The sequence below is a fragment of the Panthera onca genome, chromosome E2, assembly GCF_046562875.1.
Source record: "Panthera onca isolate mPanOnc1 chromosome E2, mPanOnc1 haplotype 2, whole genome shotgun sequence".
Taxonomy (NCBI): Eukaryota; Metazoa; Chordata; class Mammalia; order Carnivora; family Felidae; genus Panthera; species Panthera onca.
In genome coordinates this window covers 2,049,153-2,065,989 of record NC_138353.1, presented here as the reverse complement: position 1 = coordinate 2,065,989, position 16,837 = coordinate 2,049,153, and the positions used below count along the sequence as shown (strand labels likewise).

Below are 16,837 nucleotides of genomic sequence, written 5' to 3'. Positions count from 1 at the left end.
AGAGTCAGTGGCTTAACAGACCGAGCCACCCAGGTGCCCCTATCTGCTTCTTCTTGAGACAGAAGAGCAGTGGGTGAGGGATGAGGGCCACAGACACCCCTCTACTTCTCTCTGTACTAGTGTTTGGGACTGGCAGTGGCGCTGATTTGGGAGATAGAAAGTTCGGTGTGGTTTTCACGTGCTAAATAAAGCACTCCTGTTTGGAGCAGAAGCATCTGGCTGGAGAACAGTTGGCTGACAGATCAGTGCCTGGAAGAACACTGGACGTGTGGCGGATGCCAGCAGGTGCACCAGGACTAGCGGCCGTGCCAACCCTCCCAGGAGATGGAGGCCCGTGTGGGCTGAAATTCTGCTTGCACAGCCCCCCCTCATCCTCCTCAAGGCAGTGGCCAGAAGGGACTCCCTCCCTTTCCTTTCCTTATGCAACCCCCGCACTATTCCGTGGGAGCCAATATCATTCTCCCCATTTCACGGAGGGAAAAACTGAGACTTGGGTGAACTCAACAATGTGCTGATGTAATAGGCCGACAAGGCAGGGTTTCTGATCCCACAGTGAATGTTCTCCCAAACACACTACATCACCTCCCTTCCGGATCAACAGCCATCAGAAATTGAAGGGCACCCGGGCAGAGTCCCAGAGTTCCCAGCCAACATCGCCTTCTCTTTGCTGCTGTACCTGCTGAGGAGTGTGATGCCTGAAGACCAACTCTGATTCTCCGTGCATTGAATAAACGTGTGTCAAGCACCTATAAGGTACCAGGCAATGCACTCCTTTGCTGGGTCCTGAGGTTAGAGCCGTGAGCGAGATAGACCCCATCTCTTTCCTCAAGAGGCTTACAACCAAGTTGGAGAGACTTTGCATAACTCAACAAACATGCAAGTAATCCTATTCATTTATTCATTCGGTTAAATTTTTTTTAACGTTTATTTATTTTTGAGAGACAGAGTGTGAGTAGGGGAGAGGCAAAGAGAGAGGGAGACACAGAAGCCAAAGCAGGCTCCACCCTCTGAGCTGTCCACACAGAGCCCAACCAGGGGCTCAAACCCATGAACAGCGAGATCATGACCTGAGCTGAAGTCAGATGCTTAATCGACTGAGCCCCCCAGGTGCCCCTCATTCATTCATTTTAATCCCAGTATTAACATACAGTATTATGTTTCACGTGTACAATACAGTGATTCAAGGTTTCCATCCTTACCTGGAGCTCATCACAGCAAGTGCACACCCTCATTCCCTTCACCTATTTCACCCATCTCCCCCCCCAGCAACCTCCAGTTTGTGCAAGTAATTTAAACTAAATAAAGTTAATAACAATCACCCTGGCACAGAAGTAATGGGTTGCAGGGATAAAGAATAATGACACGGGGTTTGACAGGGGATTTTCTGAGGATATGACATTGAAAAACTCATGCCAAGAATGTCAAGGATTCCCAGACATGGGAAACACAAGAATGGGGAGAAAGCTGTTCTAGGATGGAGAGACTTCATGTGGAAATGCTTTAAGGCTGGAAAGACCTTGGAGTATTTGAGGGGGTGAAAGGGCCTCCATGGGTCTACAATGGATGTGAGAAGTGGTGCTGTGATGTGAAGTAGTCAGCAAGGATCAGAACATGGGGGCTCAGGGGCCATGGCAGGACACATGATGCTTATTCTAAGGACACTGAGGAGTGTATCAAGGGTGTTAAGTAGGTGATACAACAGCGTAGAACCAGAGTAAGGCAAGCTGTAGAGAGAAAGATGTGCAAAATATTTTGCAGATGTATTTTATTCTTAGATGGAGAGGCCCTTGGAGTTGGGCAATGTGACCAGAGTCCAGGAGTTTGTCTTGTTGGGTTTGTCCACAAGGCCAGACGTAAGGGATGTCCTGTTTGCCGTCTTCCTGGCCCTCTACCTGCTGACCCTCCTGGAGAACACGCTCATCATCTACCTCATCTGCAGTCACATCGAGCTCCACAAGCCCATGTATTTCTTCCTGGGCAACCTGAGCTGCCTGGAGATGTGCTACGTGTCCGTGACCATGCCCAGCCTGCTCGTGGGGCTGGGCTCCAGTCCATGCCATGTGCCCTTCGCAGCCTGCATGACACAGCTTTTTTTATTCGTAGCTCTCATTAGTACCAAGTGCACCCTCCTGGCCTCCATGGCCTATGACCGCTACGTGGCCATCTGCCGCCCACTCCAGTACCCACTGCTCATGAGGCCCCAGGTCTGCCTGGGCTTAGCCTTGTCCTCATGGCTCGGGGGGATGCTGGTCTCGGTGGCCAAGGCATCATGCATTGCCAGCCTGTCCTACTGTGGCCCCAATGTCCTCAACCACTTCTTCTGTGACGTCTCCCCTCTGCTCAACCTGTCCTGCACCCACGTGGCCCTGACGGAGCTGGTGGACTTCATCTCTGCCATCGTCATCCTCTGGGGTTCCCTCCTCGTGGCCATCGCCTCCTATGTGGCCATCGGGAGGGCTGTGCTCCACATGCCATCAGCCGCTGCCCGCCGCAAAGCCCTCTCCACCTGCGCCTCCCACCTGGTGGTGGTGGGCATCTTCTACGCAGCCACTCTCTTCATCTACGCCCGTCCCAGCCGCATAGAAGCCATGGACCTCAACAAGGTGCTGTCTGTCATCTACACGGTGGTCACACCCATGTGCAATCCCGTCATCTACTGCCTGCGGAACAGGGAGGTCCAGGCAGCATTCTGCAGAACCCTACACCAGTCCTGAAGCTGACCAGCGGATAGGCCATGGGGGAGATCTCAAGTTATCAATACTTTTCATTTTTTTTAATTTATTTTTTATTTTTTGAGAGACAAAGAGAGACACAGTGCGAACAGGGGAGGGGCAGAGATAGAGGGAGACACAGAGTCCAAATCAGGCTCCGGGCTCTGAGCTGTCAACACAGAGCCCAACGCAGGGTTTGAACTCACAAACTGTGAGATCATGACCTGAGCCAAAGTCAGATGCTTAACTGACTGAGCCACCCAGGAGCCCCTCAATACTTTTCATTTTTATTGAGATATAACTCACATGCCATATACTTCACCCTTTAAAATGTGCAATTCATTGAGTTTTAGGTATATTCACAAAGTTGTGCAACCATCACCACCATCTAATTCTACAACGTTTGCATCACTACCAAAAAAATCCTGTACACAATAGAAATCACTCCCAAAGCCTAGCCCACTAGCTTAAAAAACTGTAAGTCTTGGATGGATTTTCTTGTTTTGGATATTTCATATAAATGAAATGATATAATATGTGGGCTTTTGTGTGTCTCCTTGCACTTAGTGTAACACATTTGAGGCTTATACATGATATAGCATCTAGCAATATTTCATTCCTTCTTAAGGCTGAGTAATATTCCATTGTATGGAAATACCACACATTATTTACCCATTAGAGTACAGCTGTGTTTTCATGCTTAAATGCAGTGTGTGTCTATATGTATACAGGGAAGAATTGGAAAATCGATACCATAAAATGTTCATAGGGATTGCCATTATGTGGAGGAACTTGGGAAGGGTTTGCTTTCCTTTTCATTTTGTTGTTTTGTCAATTTTTTTGTGATAAGTATGCATTGCTTTTGTAATAAAGATGTATTTTTTTTCTTTTTGAACTTTACTTATTTATTTTGAGAGACATAGAGACAGCACGAGAGGAGGAGGGGCAGAGAGAGAGGCAGACAGAGAATCCCAAGCAGGTTCTGTGCTGTCAGTGTGGAGCCTATTGCAGGGCTCGAACCCATGAACCGTGAGACCATGACTTGAGCTGAAACCAAGAGTCAGATGCTTAGTTGACTGAGCCACCCAGGCTCACCCTAAAGATGTAATTTTTGGACTTTAAGATTGTGGAAGATGGCGGCATAGGAGGACGCTGGGCTCACCGCATCCTGCTGATCACTTAGATTCCACCCACACCTGCCTAAATAACCCAGAAAACCACCAGAAGACTAGCAGAATGGATTCTCCAGAGCCAAGCATAGACAAGAGGCCCACGGAAGAGGGTAGGAAGGGCAGAGAGGCAGTGCGCACTACACGGACTGGTGGGAGGGAGCTGGTCTGGTAGAGGAGCAGCCCGCCCTGCAAGGCAGAGCCCCTGAATTCTGGCTTGCAAAAGTGGAGGGGTTGGACTCTGTGAGTTCTGACAGCCAGCGGGACTTAACATCTGGAATGTTATAAGTCAACAGCTCTGCTTGGAGAGCAGGAGGGCTAGAGGACAACAGGAGGGAGAGTTGTTGAGCTCCAGAGAACAGAGCTCAGCTCAGTGGGAGAACAAAGGCACTGGCCAGCGCCATCTCCCTCGCCCACCCCCCAGCCAAAATCCCAAAGGGAACCAGTTCCCATCACGAAACTTGCTCACACCCCGCAAATACCCAAGCTGTGCTTCTGTGGATCCATCCCTCCGATGGGTCTGCCTCCCTCCCGGTGCTGCAGGGCCCCTCCTGAAGCAGACAATCAAAGGCAAAGCAAGCTGAGTCTGCCCCTCCTGCCCCTGCGCACCTTGCGGATCCACCCCCGCCAATACGCCAGATTCCATAGAAGCAGCACCACAAGCCTGGCAGTGTTCAAGTAGCCCAGACAGGGGACATACCACTCCACAGTGAGTCCTGCCCCTGGGAGAGGGGAAGATAAGGTACACACCAGCCTGACTGTGGCCCCAGCGATGGGCTGGGGGCAGACAATGGGTCTGACTGCGGCCCCGCCCACCAATGCAAGATACTCCAGACAGCACAGAGGAAGATCCCTGCAGTTCCACGCCACTCCAGGGACTATTCAAAATGATGAAATGGAAGAATTCTCCTCAAAAGAAACTCCAGGAAGTAGCGACAGCTAATGAACTGATCAAAAACGATTTAAGCAATATAACAGAAAATGAATTTAAAATAATAGTCATAAAATTAATCGCTGGGCTTGAAAAAAGTATAGAGGACAGCAGAGGATCTATTGCTACAGAGATCAAGGGACTAAGAAACAGTCAGGAGGAGCTAAAAAATGCTATAAATGAGCTGCAAAATAAAATGGAGGTGACCACGGTTCGGATTGAAGAGGCAGAGGAGAGAATAGGTGAATTAGAAGATAAAATTATGGAAAAAGAGGAAGCTGAGAAAAAAAGAGATAAAAAAATCCAGGAGTATGAGGGGAGAATTAGAGAACTAAGTGATGTGGTGAAACATAATAATATATGCATAATTGGGATTCCAGAGGAGGAAGAGAGAGAGAAAGGTGCTGAGAACTTCCCTGATCTGGGGAAAGAAAAAGGCATTGAAATCCAAGAGGCACAGAGAACTCCCTTCAGACGTAACTTGAATTGATCTTCTGCACAACATATCATAGTGAAACTGGCAAAATACAAGGATAAAGAGAGAATTCTGAAAGCAGCTAGGGATAAACATGCTCTAACGTATAAAGGGAGACTGATAAGACTCATGACCGATCTCTCTAGTGAAACTCAGCAGGCCAGAAAGGAATGGCAGGAAATCTTCAATGTGACGACCAGAAAAAATATGCAGCTGAGAATCCTTTATCCAGCAAGTCTGTCATTTAGAATAGAAGGAGAGATAAAGGTCTTCCCAAACAAACAAAAACTGAAGGGATTTGTCACCACTAAACCAGCCCTACAAGAGATCCTAAGGGGGATCCTGTGAGACAAAGTACCAGAGACATCACTACAAGCATAAAACATACAGACATCACAATGACTCTAAACCCGTATCTTTCTATAATAACACTGAATGTAAATGGACTAAATGCACCAACCAAAAGACATAGGGTATCAGAATGGATAAAAAAACAAGACCCATCTATTTGTTGTCTACAAGAGACTCATTTTAGACCTGAGGACACCTTCAGATTGAAAGTGAGGGGATGGAGAACTACCTATCATGCTACTGGAAGCCAAAAGAAAGCTGGAGCGGCCATACTTATATCAGACAAACTAGACTTTAAATTAAAGGCTGTAACAAGAGGTGAAGAAGGGCATTATATAATAATTACAGGGTCTATCCATCAGGAAGAGCTAACAATTATAAATGTCTATGCGCCAAATATGGGAGCCCCCAAATATATAAAACAATCACAAACATAAGCAACCGTATTGATAAGAACGTGGTAATTGCAGGAGACTTTAATACTCTACTTACAACAATGGATAGATCATCTAGACACAGGATCAATAAAGAAACAAGGGCTCTGAATGATACATTGTATCAGATGGACTTGACAGATATATTTAGAACTCTGCATCCCAAAGCAACAGAATATACTTTCTTCTCAAGTGCACAAGGAACATTCTCCAAGATAGATCACATACTGGGTCACAAAACAGCCCTTCATAAGTTCACAAGAATTGAGATCATACCATGCATACTTTCAGACCACAATGCTATGAAGCTTGACATCAACCACAGGAAAAAGTGTGGAAAACCTCCAAAACCATGGAGGTTAAATAACACCTTACTAAAGAATGAATGGGTCAACCAGGCAATTAGAGAAGAAATTAAAAAATATATGGAAACAAATGAAAATGAAAATACAACAATCCAAACGCTCTGGGATGCAGCGAAGGCAGTCCTGAGAGGAAAATACATTGCAATCCAGGCCTATCTCAAGAAACAAGAAAAATCCCAAATACAAAATCTAACAGAACACCTAAAGGAAATAGAAGAAGAACAGCAAAGACACCTTAAACCCAGCAGAAGAAGAGAAATAATAAAGATCAGAACAGAAATAAACAATATAGAATCTTAAAAAACTATAGAGCAGATCAATGAAACCAAGAGTTGGTTTTTTGAAAAAATAAACAAAATTGATAAACCTCTAGCCAGGCTTCTCAAAAAGAAAAGGGAGATGACCCAAATAGATAAAATCATGAATGAAAATGGAATTATTACAACCAATCCCTCAGAAATACAAGCAATTATCAGGGAATACTATGCAAAATTATATGCCAACAAACTGGACAACCTGGAAGAAATGGACAAATTCCTTAGTACCCACACACTTCCAAAACTCAAACAGGAAGAAATAGAAAGCTTGAACAGACCCATAACCAGCAAAGAAAGTGAAGCAGTTATCAAAAATCTCCCGACAAATAAGAGTCCAGGACCAGATGGCTTCCCAGGGGAATTCTACCAGACATTTAAAGCAGAGATAATACCTATCCTTCTCAAGCTATTCCAAGAAATAGAAAGGGAAGGAAAACTTCCAGACTCATTCTATGAAGCCAGTGTTACTTTGATTCCTAAACCAGACAGAGACCCAGTAAAAAAAGAGAACTACAGGCCAATATCCCTGATGAATATGGATGCAAAAATTCTTAATAAGATACTAGCAAATCGAATTCAACAGCATATAAAAAGAATTATTCATCATGATCAAGTGGGATTCATTCCTGGGATGCAGGGCTGGTTCAACATTCGCAAATCAATCAACATGATAAATCACATTAATAAAAGAAAAGATAAGAACCATATGATCCTGTCCATTGATGCAGAAAAAGCATTTGACAAAATTCAGCATCCTTTCTTTAGAAAAACCCATGAGAAAGTCAGGGTAGAAGGAACATACTTAAACATCATAAAAGCCATTTATGAAGCCCATAGCTAATATCATCCTCAATGGGGAAAAACAGAGCTTTCTCCCTGAGATCAGGAACACGATAGGGATGTCCACTCTCACCGCTGTTGTTTAACATAGTGTTGGAAGTTCTAGCATCATCAGCAATCAGAAAAAAAAATGAAATCAAAAGCATCAAAATTGGCAAAGATGACGTCAAGCTTTCACTTTTTGCAGATGACATGATGTTATACATGAAAAATCTGATAGACTCCGCCAAAAGTCTGCTAGAACTGATACATGAATTCAGCAAAGTCACAGGATACAAAATCAATGTGCAAAAATTAGTCACATTCTTATACACTAAAAATAAAGCAACAGAAAGACATAAAGAAACTGATCCCATTCACAATGCACCAAGAAGCATAAAATACCTAGCAATAAACGTAACCAAAGATGTAAAAGATCTCTATGCTGAAAACTATAGAAACCTTATGAAGGAAATTGAAGAAGATATTAAAAATGGAAAAACATTCCATGCTCATGGATTGGAAGAATAAATATTGTTAAAATGTCAATACTACCCAAAGCAATCTACACATGCAATGCAATCCCAAGCAAAATTGCACCAGCATTCTTCTTGAAGCTAGAACAAGCAATCCTAAAATTTGTATGGAACCACAAAAGGCCCCGAATAGCCAAAGTAATTTTGAAGAAGAAGAAGACCAAAGCAGGAGGCATCACAATCCCGGACTTTAGCCTCTACTACAAAGCTGTAATCATCAAGACAGCATGGTATTGGCACAAAAACAGACACATAGACCAATGGAATAGAATAGAAACCCCAGAGGGGCGCCTGGGTGGCTCAGTCGGTTGAGCGTCCGACTTCAGCTCAGGTCATGATCTCACAGTTTGTGGGTTCAAGCCCCGCATCGGGCTCTGTGCTGACTGCTTGCTCAGAGCCTGGAGCCTGCTTCAGATTCTGTCTCCTTCTCTCTCTGCCCCTCCCCCGCTCACACTTTGTCTCACTCTGTTTCTCAAAAATAAATAAAATGTAAAATTAAAAATTAAAAAAAAAAAGAATAGAAACCCCAGAACTAGACCCACAAAAGTATGGGCAACTAATCTTTGACAAAGCAGGAAAGAATATCCAATGGAAAAACAACAGTCTGTTTAACAAATGGTGCTGGGAGAACTGGACAGCAACATGCAGAAGGATGAAACTAGACCACTTTCTTATACCATTCACAAAAACAAATTCAAAATGGATAAAGGACCTGATTGTGAGACAGGAAACCATCAAAACCCTAGAGGAGAAAGCAGGAAAAAACCTCTCTGACCTCAGCCATAGCAATTTCTTACCTGACACATCTCCAAAGGCAAGGGAATTAAAAGCAAAAATGAACAATTGGGACCTCATCAAGATAAAAAAGCTTCTGCACAGCAAAGGAAACAATCAACAAAACTAAAAGGCAACCATCGGAATGGGAAAAGATATTTGCAAATAACATATCGGACAAAGGGCTAGTATCCAAAATCTATAAAGAGCTCACCAAACTCCACACCCAAAAAACAAATAATCCAGTGAAGAAATGGGCAGAAAACATGAATAGACACTTCTCTAAAGAGACATCCAGATGGCCAACAGGCACATGAAAAGATGCTCCACGTTGCTCCTCATCAGGGAAATACAAATCAAAACCACACTCAGATATCACCTCACACCAGTCAGAGTGGTTAAAATGGACAAATTAGGAGACTATAGGTGCTGGAGAGGATGTGGAGAAACGGGAACCCTCTTGCACTGTTGGTGGGAATGCAAACTGGTGCAGTCGCTCTGGAAAACAGTGTGGAGGTTCCTCAAAAAATTAAAAATAGATCTACCCTATGACCCAGTAATAGCACTGCTAGGAATTTATCCAAGGGATGCAGGAGTGCTGATGCATAGGGGCACTGGTACCCCAATGTTTATAGCAGCACTTTCTTTTTTTTTTTTTTTTAATTTTTTTAACGTTTATTTATTTTTGAGACAGAGAGAGACAGAGCATGAACAGGGGAGGGGCAGAGAGAGAGAGGGAGACACAGAATCTGAAACAGGCTCCAGGCTCCGAGCTGTCAGCACAGAGCCCGATGCGGGGCTCAAACTCACGGACCGTGAGATCATGACCTGAGCCGAAGTCGGACGCTTAACCGACCAAGCCACCCAGGCGCCCCATCAGCAGCACTTTCCACAATAGCCAAATTATGGAAAGAGCCTAAATGTCCATCAACTGACGAATGGATAAAGAAATTGTGGTTTATATACAAAATGGAGTACTATGTGGCAATGAGAAAGAATGAAATATGGCCTTTTGTAGCAACATGGATGGAACTGGAGAGTGTTATGCTAGATGAAATAAGTCATACAGAGAAAGACAGATACCATATGTTTTCACTCTTATGTGGATCCTGAGAAACTTAACAGAAGACCATGGGGGAGGGGGAAGAAAAAAAAAGAGGTTAGAGAGGGAGAGAGCCAAAGCATAAGAGACTCTTAAAGACTGAGAACAAACTGAGGGTAGATGGGGGGTGGGAGGGCGGGGAGGGTAGGTGATGGGTATTGAGGAGGGCACCTTTTGGGATGAGCACTGGGTGTTGTATGGAAACCAATTTGACAATAAATTTCATATTTAAAAAAAAGATGTAATTTTCAATTTAAAAATCACTTTATTTTTTTCAAAATTTTTAATGTTTATTTTGAGGAGAGAGAGAGTGAGAGAGAGAGAGAACGAGCAGAAAAGGGTCAGAGAGAGAAGGAGACACAGAATCTGAAGCAGGCTCCAGGCTCTGAGCCGTCAGCATAGAGCCTGACATGGGGCTTGAACTCGTAAACCATGAGATCATGACCTGAGCCGAAGTTGAATGCTTATCTGACTGAGCCACCCAGGTGCCCCTAAAAAACCACTTTAATCTCTGTCTTTTGTGTCCATAAGACAGAGCTGAACCTCTTTCACTGGGAACTCAAGATGCCATTCTGTTGTGGTTCCAGCTGCACTCGACTCAGCGTTGTGTGGACATGTCAGGGGTGTCGTATCTGGTGCCTGTGCACCAGTGTCATCTGAAAGCCGTGATCTTCCTTGTCTTCCCTGTGCATGCAGACACCTTCAAGGTCTGGCTTCTGCGTCCCCAGTTGCTGTGGCACCACACTCCACTCCACTTGCTATTCCTCCGTGGAGCTCACTTCACAGCCAGCTGAAAATGTGCAGAGCATGACGTGAGCACCTCAGAGCATGGACCCCATCCGCGTTGCCCAGAACGATGCCTGGTCCACGTTAGCTGCTCGGTGAATCTGGTCGAATAAATAAGAGAACAACTCACTGAAGAAAGGTGATGTCTGATCCATCTCCATATTCCCAAAGATTTACAGCTATAATAATTCTACTGGCTATAGAGAATTTGCTGAATTCCAGACCCTATTCAAAACACTTCATATAGATTTGTCACATTCACAGCCACACTGTGAGGGAGATATGTGTGACAAAGGTTGTGGTCATCTACAACATCAGTCCTTCCTTCTTCCTTTAGTAATAGATCCACCATATCTCAGCTGAAAAATCCCTAAAAAAATGTTTCCATGGCACAAGAACAGACATTCAGATCAATGGAACAGAAAAGGGAACCCAGAAATGGACCCACAAATGTATGGCCAACTCATCTCTGACAAAGCAGGAGAGAATATCCAATGGAATAAAAACAGTCTCTTCAGCAAGTGGTGCTGGGAAAACTGGACAGCGACATGCAGAAGAATGAACCTGGACCACTTTCTTACATCATACACACACAAAAAAATGTTTCTCAGCTCTTCCCTTGTCTATCCATGATGTCATAGGTGTATGTGCTGGACAAATTGTCCATGGAAAAGTTTTAGGTTATGCTTTTTAGGAGAAAGACACTTTCCTGTACTTCCTTCGCTCCCCTTCTCTTCTGGTTGGAATTCAAGCGTGACGACTGGAGCTGGAGCAGCCATCTTGCACCCTGACCTGGAAGTGTCATGCTGAGAATGATATAACAAGATAGGGGAACTCTGACGTTTTGGCTGTCTTATTAATACCAAATCAGTGCTGCTACATTGATGAGAAATTCATTGTATCCTGTTTAAGCAACTGTTTTAGGCTGAAATCCATTACCTAACCAATATGATGCTGTATTAGTCAGTCATTGCTACAACACTGCTGTATTACAAGCAATCCAAAAATGTTTTTCAGTGGCTTCAGTAGCACACTTGTGTTTTTTTTTTCTGGCTTCTGGATCTATGGTGGTATTCTGCTTCAGGCTGCAGGGCAGGCTTAGGTCTTTTCTACTTGTCTCTCATCCCAGAACCAGGAGATGTTCTTCTCAAGGCAAATGGCAAGAAGGCAGTGGAAACAGTTAGTGCTTCCCCAGACATCAGCTCAGGACTCTCAATTTGGTCTACATTCCATTAGCCAAAGCCAATTATATGGTGAAGCAAAAGTTGTTGGGAAAAGGGAAGTAGTGTTATCTTATTATTACTTTTTAAAGTTTTTGTTTAAATTCCAGTTGGCTAACAACAGTGTAATATTAGTTTCAGGTGCACAATCTAGTGACCCAACACTTTCGTACATCACCCGGTGCTCATCACAAGGGCCCTCCTTCTTCCCCATCACCTGTTCAATGCACCCCCACCCACCTCCCTTCTGGTGACCATCAGTGTGCTCTGTTAAAATCAGGAGCGGGCAAAGTGTGTTGTCGCTGAAGAGACCCGGGGTGAGTGGAGGGTTTTCTTCAGCACTGCCTGGACCTCCCTGTTCCGCAGGCAGTAGATGACGGGGCTGCACACGGGCGTGACCACCGTGTAGATGACAGACAGCACCTTGTTGAGGTCCATGGCTTCTATGCGGCTGGGACGGGCGTAGATGAAGAGGACCACCCCATAGAAGATGCCCACCACCACCAGGTGGGAGGCGCAGGTGGAGAGGGCTCTGCAGCGGGTGACGGCTGACGGCATGTGGAGCACAGCCCTCCCGATGGCCACATAGGAGGCCAGAGCCACTAGCAATGACCCACAGAAGATGACGATGGCAGAGATGAAGTCCACCAGCTCCGTCAGGGCCACGTGGGTGCAGGACAGGTTGAGCAGAGGGGAGACGTCACAGAAGAAGTGGTTGAGGACATTGGGGCCACAGTAGGACAGGCTGGCAATGCATGATGCCTTGGCCACCGAGACCAGCATCCCCCCAAGCCATGAGGACAAGGCTAAGCCCAGGCAGACCTGGGGCCTCATGAGCAGTGGGTACTGGAGTGGGCGGCAGATGGCCACGTAGCGGTCATAGGCCATGGAGGCCAGGAGGGTGCACTTGGTACTAATGAGAGCTACGAATAAAAAAAGCTGTGTCATGCAGGCTGCGAAGGGCACATGGCATGGACTGGAGCCCAGCCCCACGAGCAGGCTGGGCATGGTCACGGACACGTAGCACATCTCCAGGCAGCTCAGGTTGCCCAGGAAGAAATACATGGGCTTGTGGAGCTCGATGTGACTGCAGATGAGGTAGATGATGAGCGTGTTCTCCAGGAGGGTCAGCAGGTAGAGGGCCAGGAAGACGGCAAACAGGACAATCCTTATGCCCAGCCTTGTGGACAAACCCAACAAGACAAACTCCTGGACTCTGGTCACGTTGCCCAACTCCAGGGGCCTCTCCATCTAAGTGCAAAAGAAGCAGGTTAGAGGAGACTGTGATCCACGCAGGAGTAAAAGGGCAAAAGAGGAAGAGCATCAGGGGTCCCGAGAGCCAATGTAAGTGCTGTGGGTTGACTGTTGTCAGGAGGACTGGTGGGGTGGGACGACGCAAAACCGGAAATGGAAAACCTCCACGTGTACTTAGTAAATCTGTGACCTTCGGCAATTCAACCCTTATAAGCCTCAGGTATCTTTTTAAAAAAAAAAATTAATGTTTATTTATTTTTGAGAGAGAAAGACGGCTAGAGTGGGGGAAAGGCGGGGGGGGGGGGTGGAGACATAGAATCTGAAACTGAGCCTCAGTTATCTTGTCTGTAAAATGGAGGTAAAAGCTATGATTGTTTTTTTCTTTTCTTTTGATGACTTTAAGTGGTCTGGTCTTTGTCTTTCCTTCCTTCCTTCCTTCCTTCCTTCCTTCCTTCCTTCCTCCCCCTTCCTTCCTTCCTTCCTTCCTTTCTCTCTCTCTCTCTCTCTCTCTCCCTCTCCTTTTTCTCACTCTTGAAAAGTTTCCCAGGATGCAAGGGGTTGTCTCCAATAGTTTAAATAAAGGAAGATTCACAATCCCTTTATTCTGAAATGCATACCTCTTTTAATAGGTTGAATTTCTGGAGGAAATTTGTTACTGCTTATTAGAGAAAAGTACCATCAATAATGGTTTTTCTAAGAAAGACCAATGAATAATTTCCTTTTTGAATATTTCTAAAAATGACTCTTTCTAGAAAGAGAACACATTCTTCTTTTTTTTAAGGAAAAAAACTATATGTGTTAATACCACATATGTGCCCCTACACTGTGCTGCATGTTTTAAACACAGGGAGATCAATTAATTTTCACGACCCTACAAAAATAGCGTGATCTTATCCATTCATACACGACTGTACTGAGGCTCATAAGCAGTAAGTAACTTGTCCAAAGAACAGAGTTCTAGAAGTAGGGGTCCTTATGGGGCATCTGGGCGGCTCAGTCGGTTAAGTGTCTGGCTCTTGGTTTCAGCTTAGGTCATGATCTTGTGGTTTCATGAGTTCGAGCTCCACTTCAGGCTCTGTGATGACAGTGTGGAGCCTGCTTGGGATTCTCTCTCTCTCCCTCTCTGTCTCTGCTCCTCCCTCGCTTGCGCTGTCTCTGTCTCACTCAAAATAAATAAACCAGCTTTAAAAAAAAAAAAAGTAGGGGTCCTTTGCCTCTGTTGCTGACTCTGAGGATCCAGCATGATTTTTAGGTCATTGGCATGCATAAAATATGCTATTTGGACTTATTTCTGACTTGCTATTTATCATATGTATCAAACAGCAACTATTTGAGTGTATACTATGCACAAGGGGCCTGAAATCAAACAGTGAACAAAACCAGTGGCCATGAGCTTTCACAATTTATATTCTTGCTAGTGAGGAATAGAGAAAGCAAACAAGAAGACAAATATAGGGACAAATTTTAGCTAAGAAGAAAGCAAAACAGGATGGTCAGTAATGTGTGGAGGAACAGGCTGAACACTGAGCTAGCGAGAGAGCACTTGAAACAGAATAGGAAAAAGCACGTGCAAAAACCTTAAGTTGGGAAGGCATTTAGCATTGCTGAGGAAAACGAGATCCAGAGTGGCCCAGGAGTGCAGAACTGAGGAGGGAAGAAAGTCATTTTCTGCCCACAATACCCCATCTCTACCCCGATGCACTCTAAATCTCTCGTGGTGTGCTAGTCTCTGAGTTAAACATCCCAATGAAAAAAATTATGTGTCAGAGATAAACAGAGTAATAGGGTGGGATGAGGCTTGGGAACATACACATATATATACAAACTTGATTTATCACCTTACTTGTATTGAGGATAATCAGGAAGAAGATAGGTCTTTCTATTAATGGTTTTTGGGTAATTAGTTATTTGTGTAGAAAAATAAAAGGAAATTGAAACCATACATCATACCACATGCAGAGAAAATCAATTTCAGGCAAATGAAAACCAAAAGGTGAAGTGCGAATTTCTGAAATTTTAGAAAACAAAATAAAAGTATATCTTTGTGGCCTTGGTGGCAGAGAAAACTATAAGAATATAAGAAAAGAATTCAAAACTTGCCTGCTTTAAAATGTAAAAATCAAAAAATAAATAAATACAATGTAAAAATCTGGGGCACCCGATGGCTTAGTCAGAAGAATGTGTGACTCTTTTTTTTTTTTTTTTTTTTTTAATTTATTTTTGGGACAGAGAGAGACAGAGCATGAACGGGGGAGGGGCAGAGAGAGAGGGAGACACAGAATCGGAAACAGGCTCCAGGCTCCGAGCCATCAGCCCAGAGCCCGACGCGGGGCTCGAACTCACGGACCGCGAGATCGTGACCTGAGCTGAAGTCGGACGCTTAACCGACTGCGCCACCCAGGCGCCCTAGGAATGTGTGACTCTTGATCTCGGGGTCGTGAGTTTGAGCCCCACATTGGGTGTAGAGATTACTTAGATAAGTAAGCTTGAAAAAAATGTAAAGTGTAACTATCAGAAGAAAAGCTGATCACCACAAAAAATTAAAACTCACAAACTGGAAAAATATTCCTGCAATACATATGGGTGACAAGGAATCCCTATGTAGGATATTCAAAGGAATTGGACAGTTAATATGCAAAATACGTTTTTTTCCACAGAAATTTGGGGAAAAGGCCTGAATGTATACCTCACGAAAAAATAATTCATCACTGAAAACATGGAAATATGCTAATCTCATTAGGAACAAAGGAAATGAAAATTAATACCCAAATTAGATACCACTTCGCATCTGTGGAATTGGCACAAATATAAACTTCTGAAAATATTAAGTTTAATAATGCTAACTTTCACACATGGTCGCTGACAGTCTGAATTGGCATGATCACTTCAGAAAACAATTTGGAATTATGTAGTAAATTTTAAGGTACGACCATGCCCCAGAAATTCTGTGTCCAAGCATATATCCAGAGTAACTAATGTTCACAGCTGCACCGTTTTACTAGAAAAAAAAAAAAAAAACTGTAAACATCCCAAGTGTTTAGTGGTAGAACTGATAACTAAATTATGATTTCCTTATACACTGGAATACTATTCTATAAAGAAATGAGTGAATCAGAACCACATCTAATGTTATGAATAAATCAATCTCAGAAACGTTATATTGAACAAAGAAAGCTACATGAGTGTGCAGTTATAATTCCATTTACATAAAAGCCAAACTGTGCAAAAAAATGTTAAGAAACATATTTTTAGGGATACAAAGTCATGTGGCAGATAAAATAGGAGAAAAGTGAGCCCCAAATTCAAGAAACATACTTCCAAGCAGTGAGGAGTGGTGTAGGAAGGGCACACAGGGGCTTCAAAGATCATTTTCTTAAAATGGCTAATAAGTACAAGGGAGTCATTGCATCTTTATTTTTTCTATTTTTATTTTAATTCCAGGATAGTTAACATATAGTGATATATTAGTCTCAAGTGTACAATATGGTGATTTGTGTAAGCAGCCCCAATGTCCATCAACTGACAAATGGATAAAGGAGAGGTGGTATATGTGTATGTGACATATACGTGTGTGTGTGTGTGTACACATATAC

The 16,837-nt window shown here is 43.9% G+C and overlaps 2 protein-coding genes across 2 annotated transcripts; one reads left to right on the top strand and one right to left on the bottom strand.

Moving 5' to 3' along the window:
- Window positions 1-1,768: 1,768 nt before the first annotated feature.
- Window positions 1,769-2,714, top strand: LOC144614590 (olfactory receptor 6Z7-like). The gene has a single exon (XM_078438698.2). The coding sequence runs from the start codon at window positions 1,776-1,778 to the stop codon at window positions 2,712-2,714; it is 939 nt and encodes a 312-aa protein (XP_078294824.1). The 5' UTR covers window positions 1,769-1,775.
- A 9,449-nt stretch (window positions 2,715-12,163) lies between these two features.
- LOC132674891 (olfactory receptor 6Z7-like) lies at window positions 12,164-13,458 on the bottom strand. The gene has a single exon (XM_060627390.3). It carries the CDS (start codon window positions 13,239-13,241, stop codon window positions 12,267-12,269), a length of 975 nt encoding a protein of 324 aa, XP_060483373.2. The 5' UTR covers window positions 13,242-13,458; the 3' UTR covers window positions 12,164-12,266.
- Window positions 13,459-16,837: the final 3,379 nt, after the last annotated feature.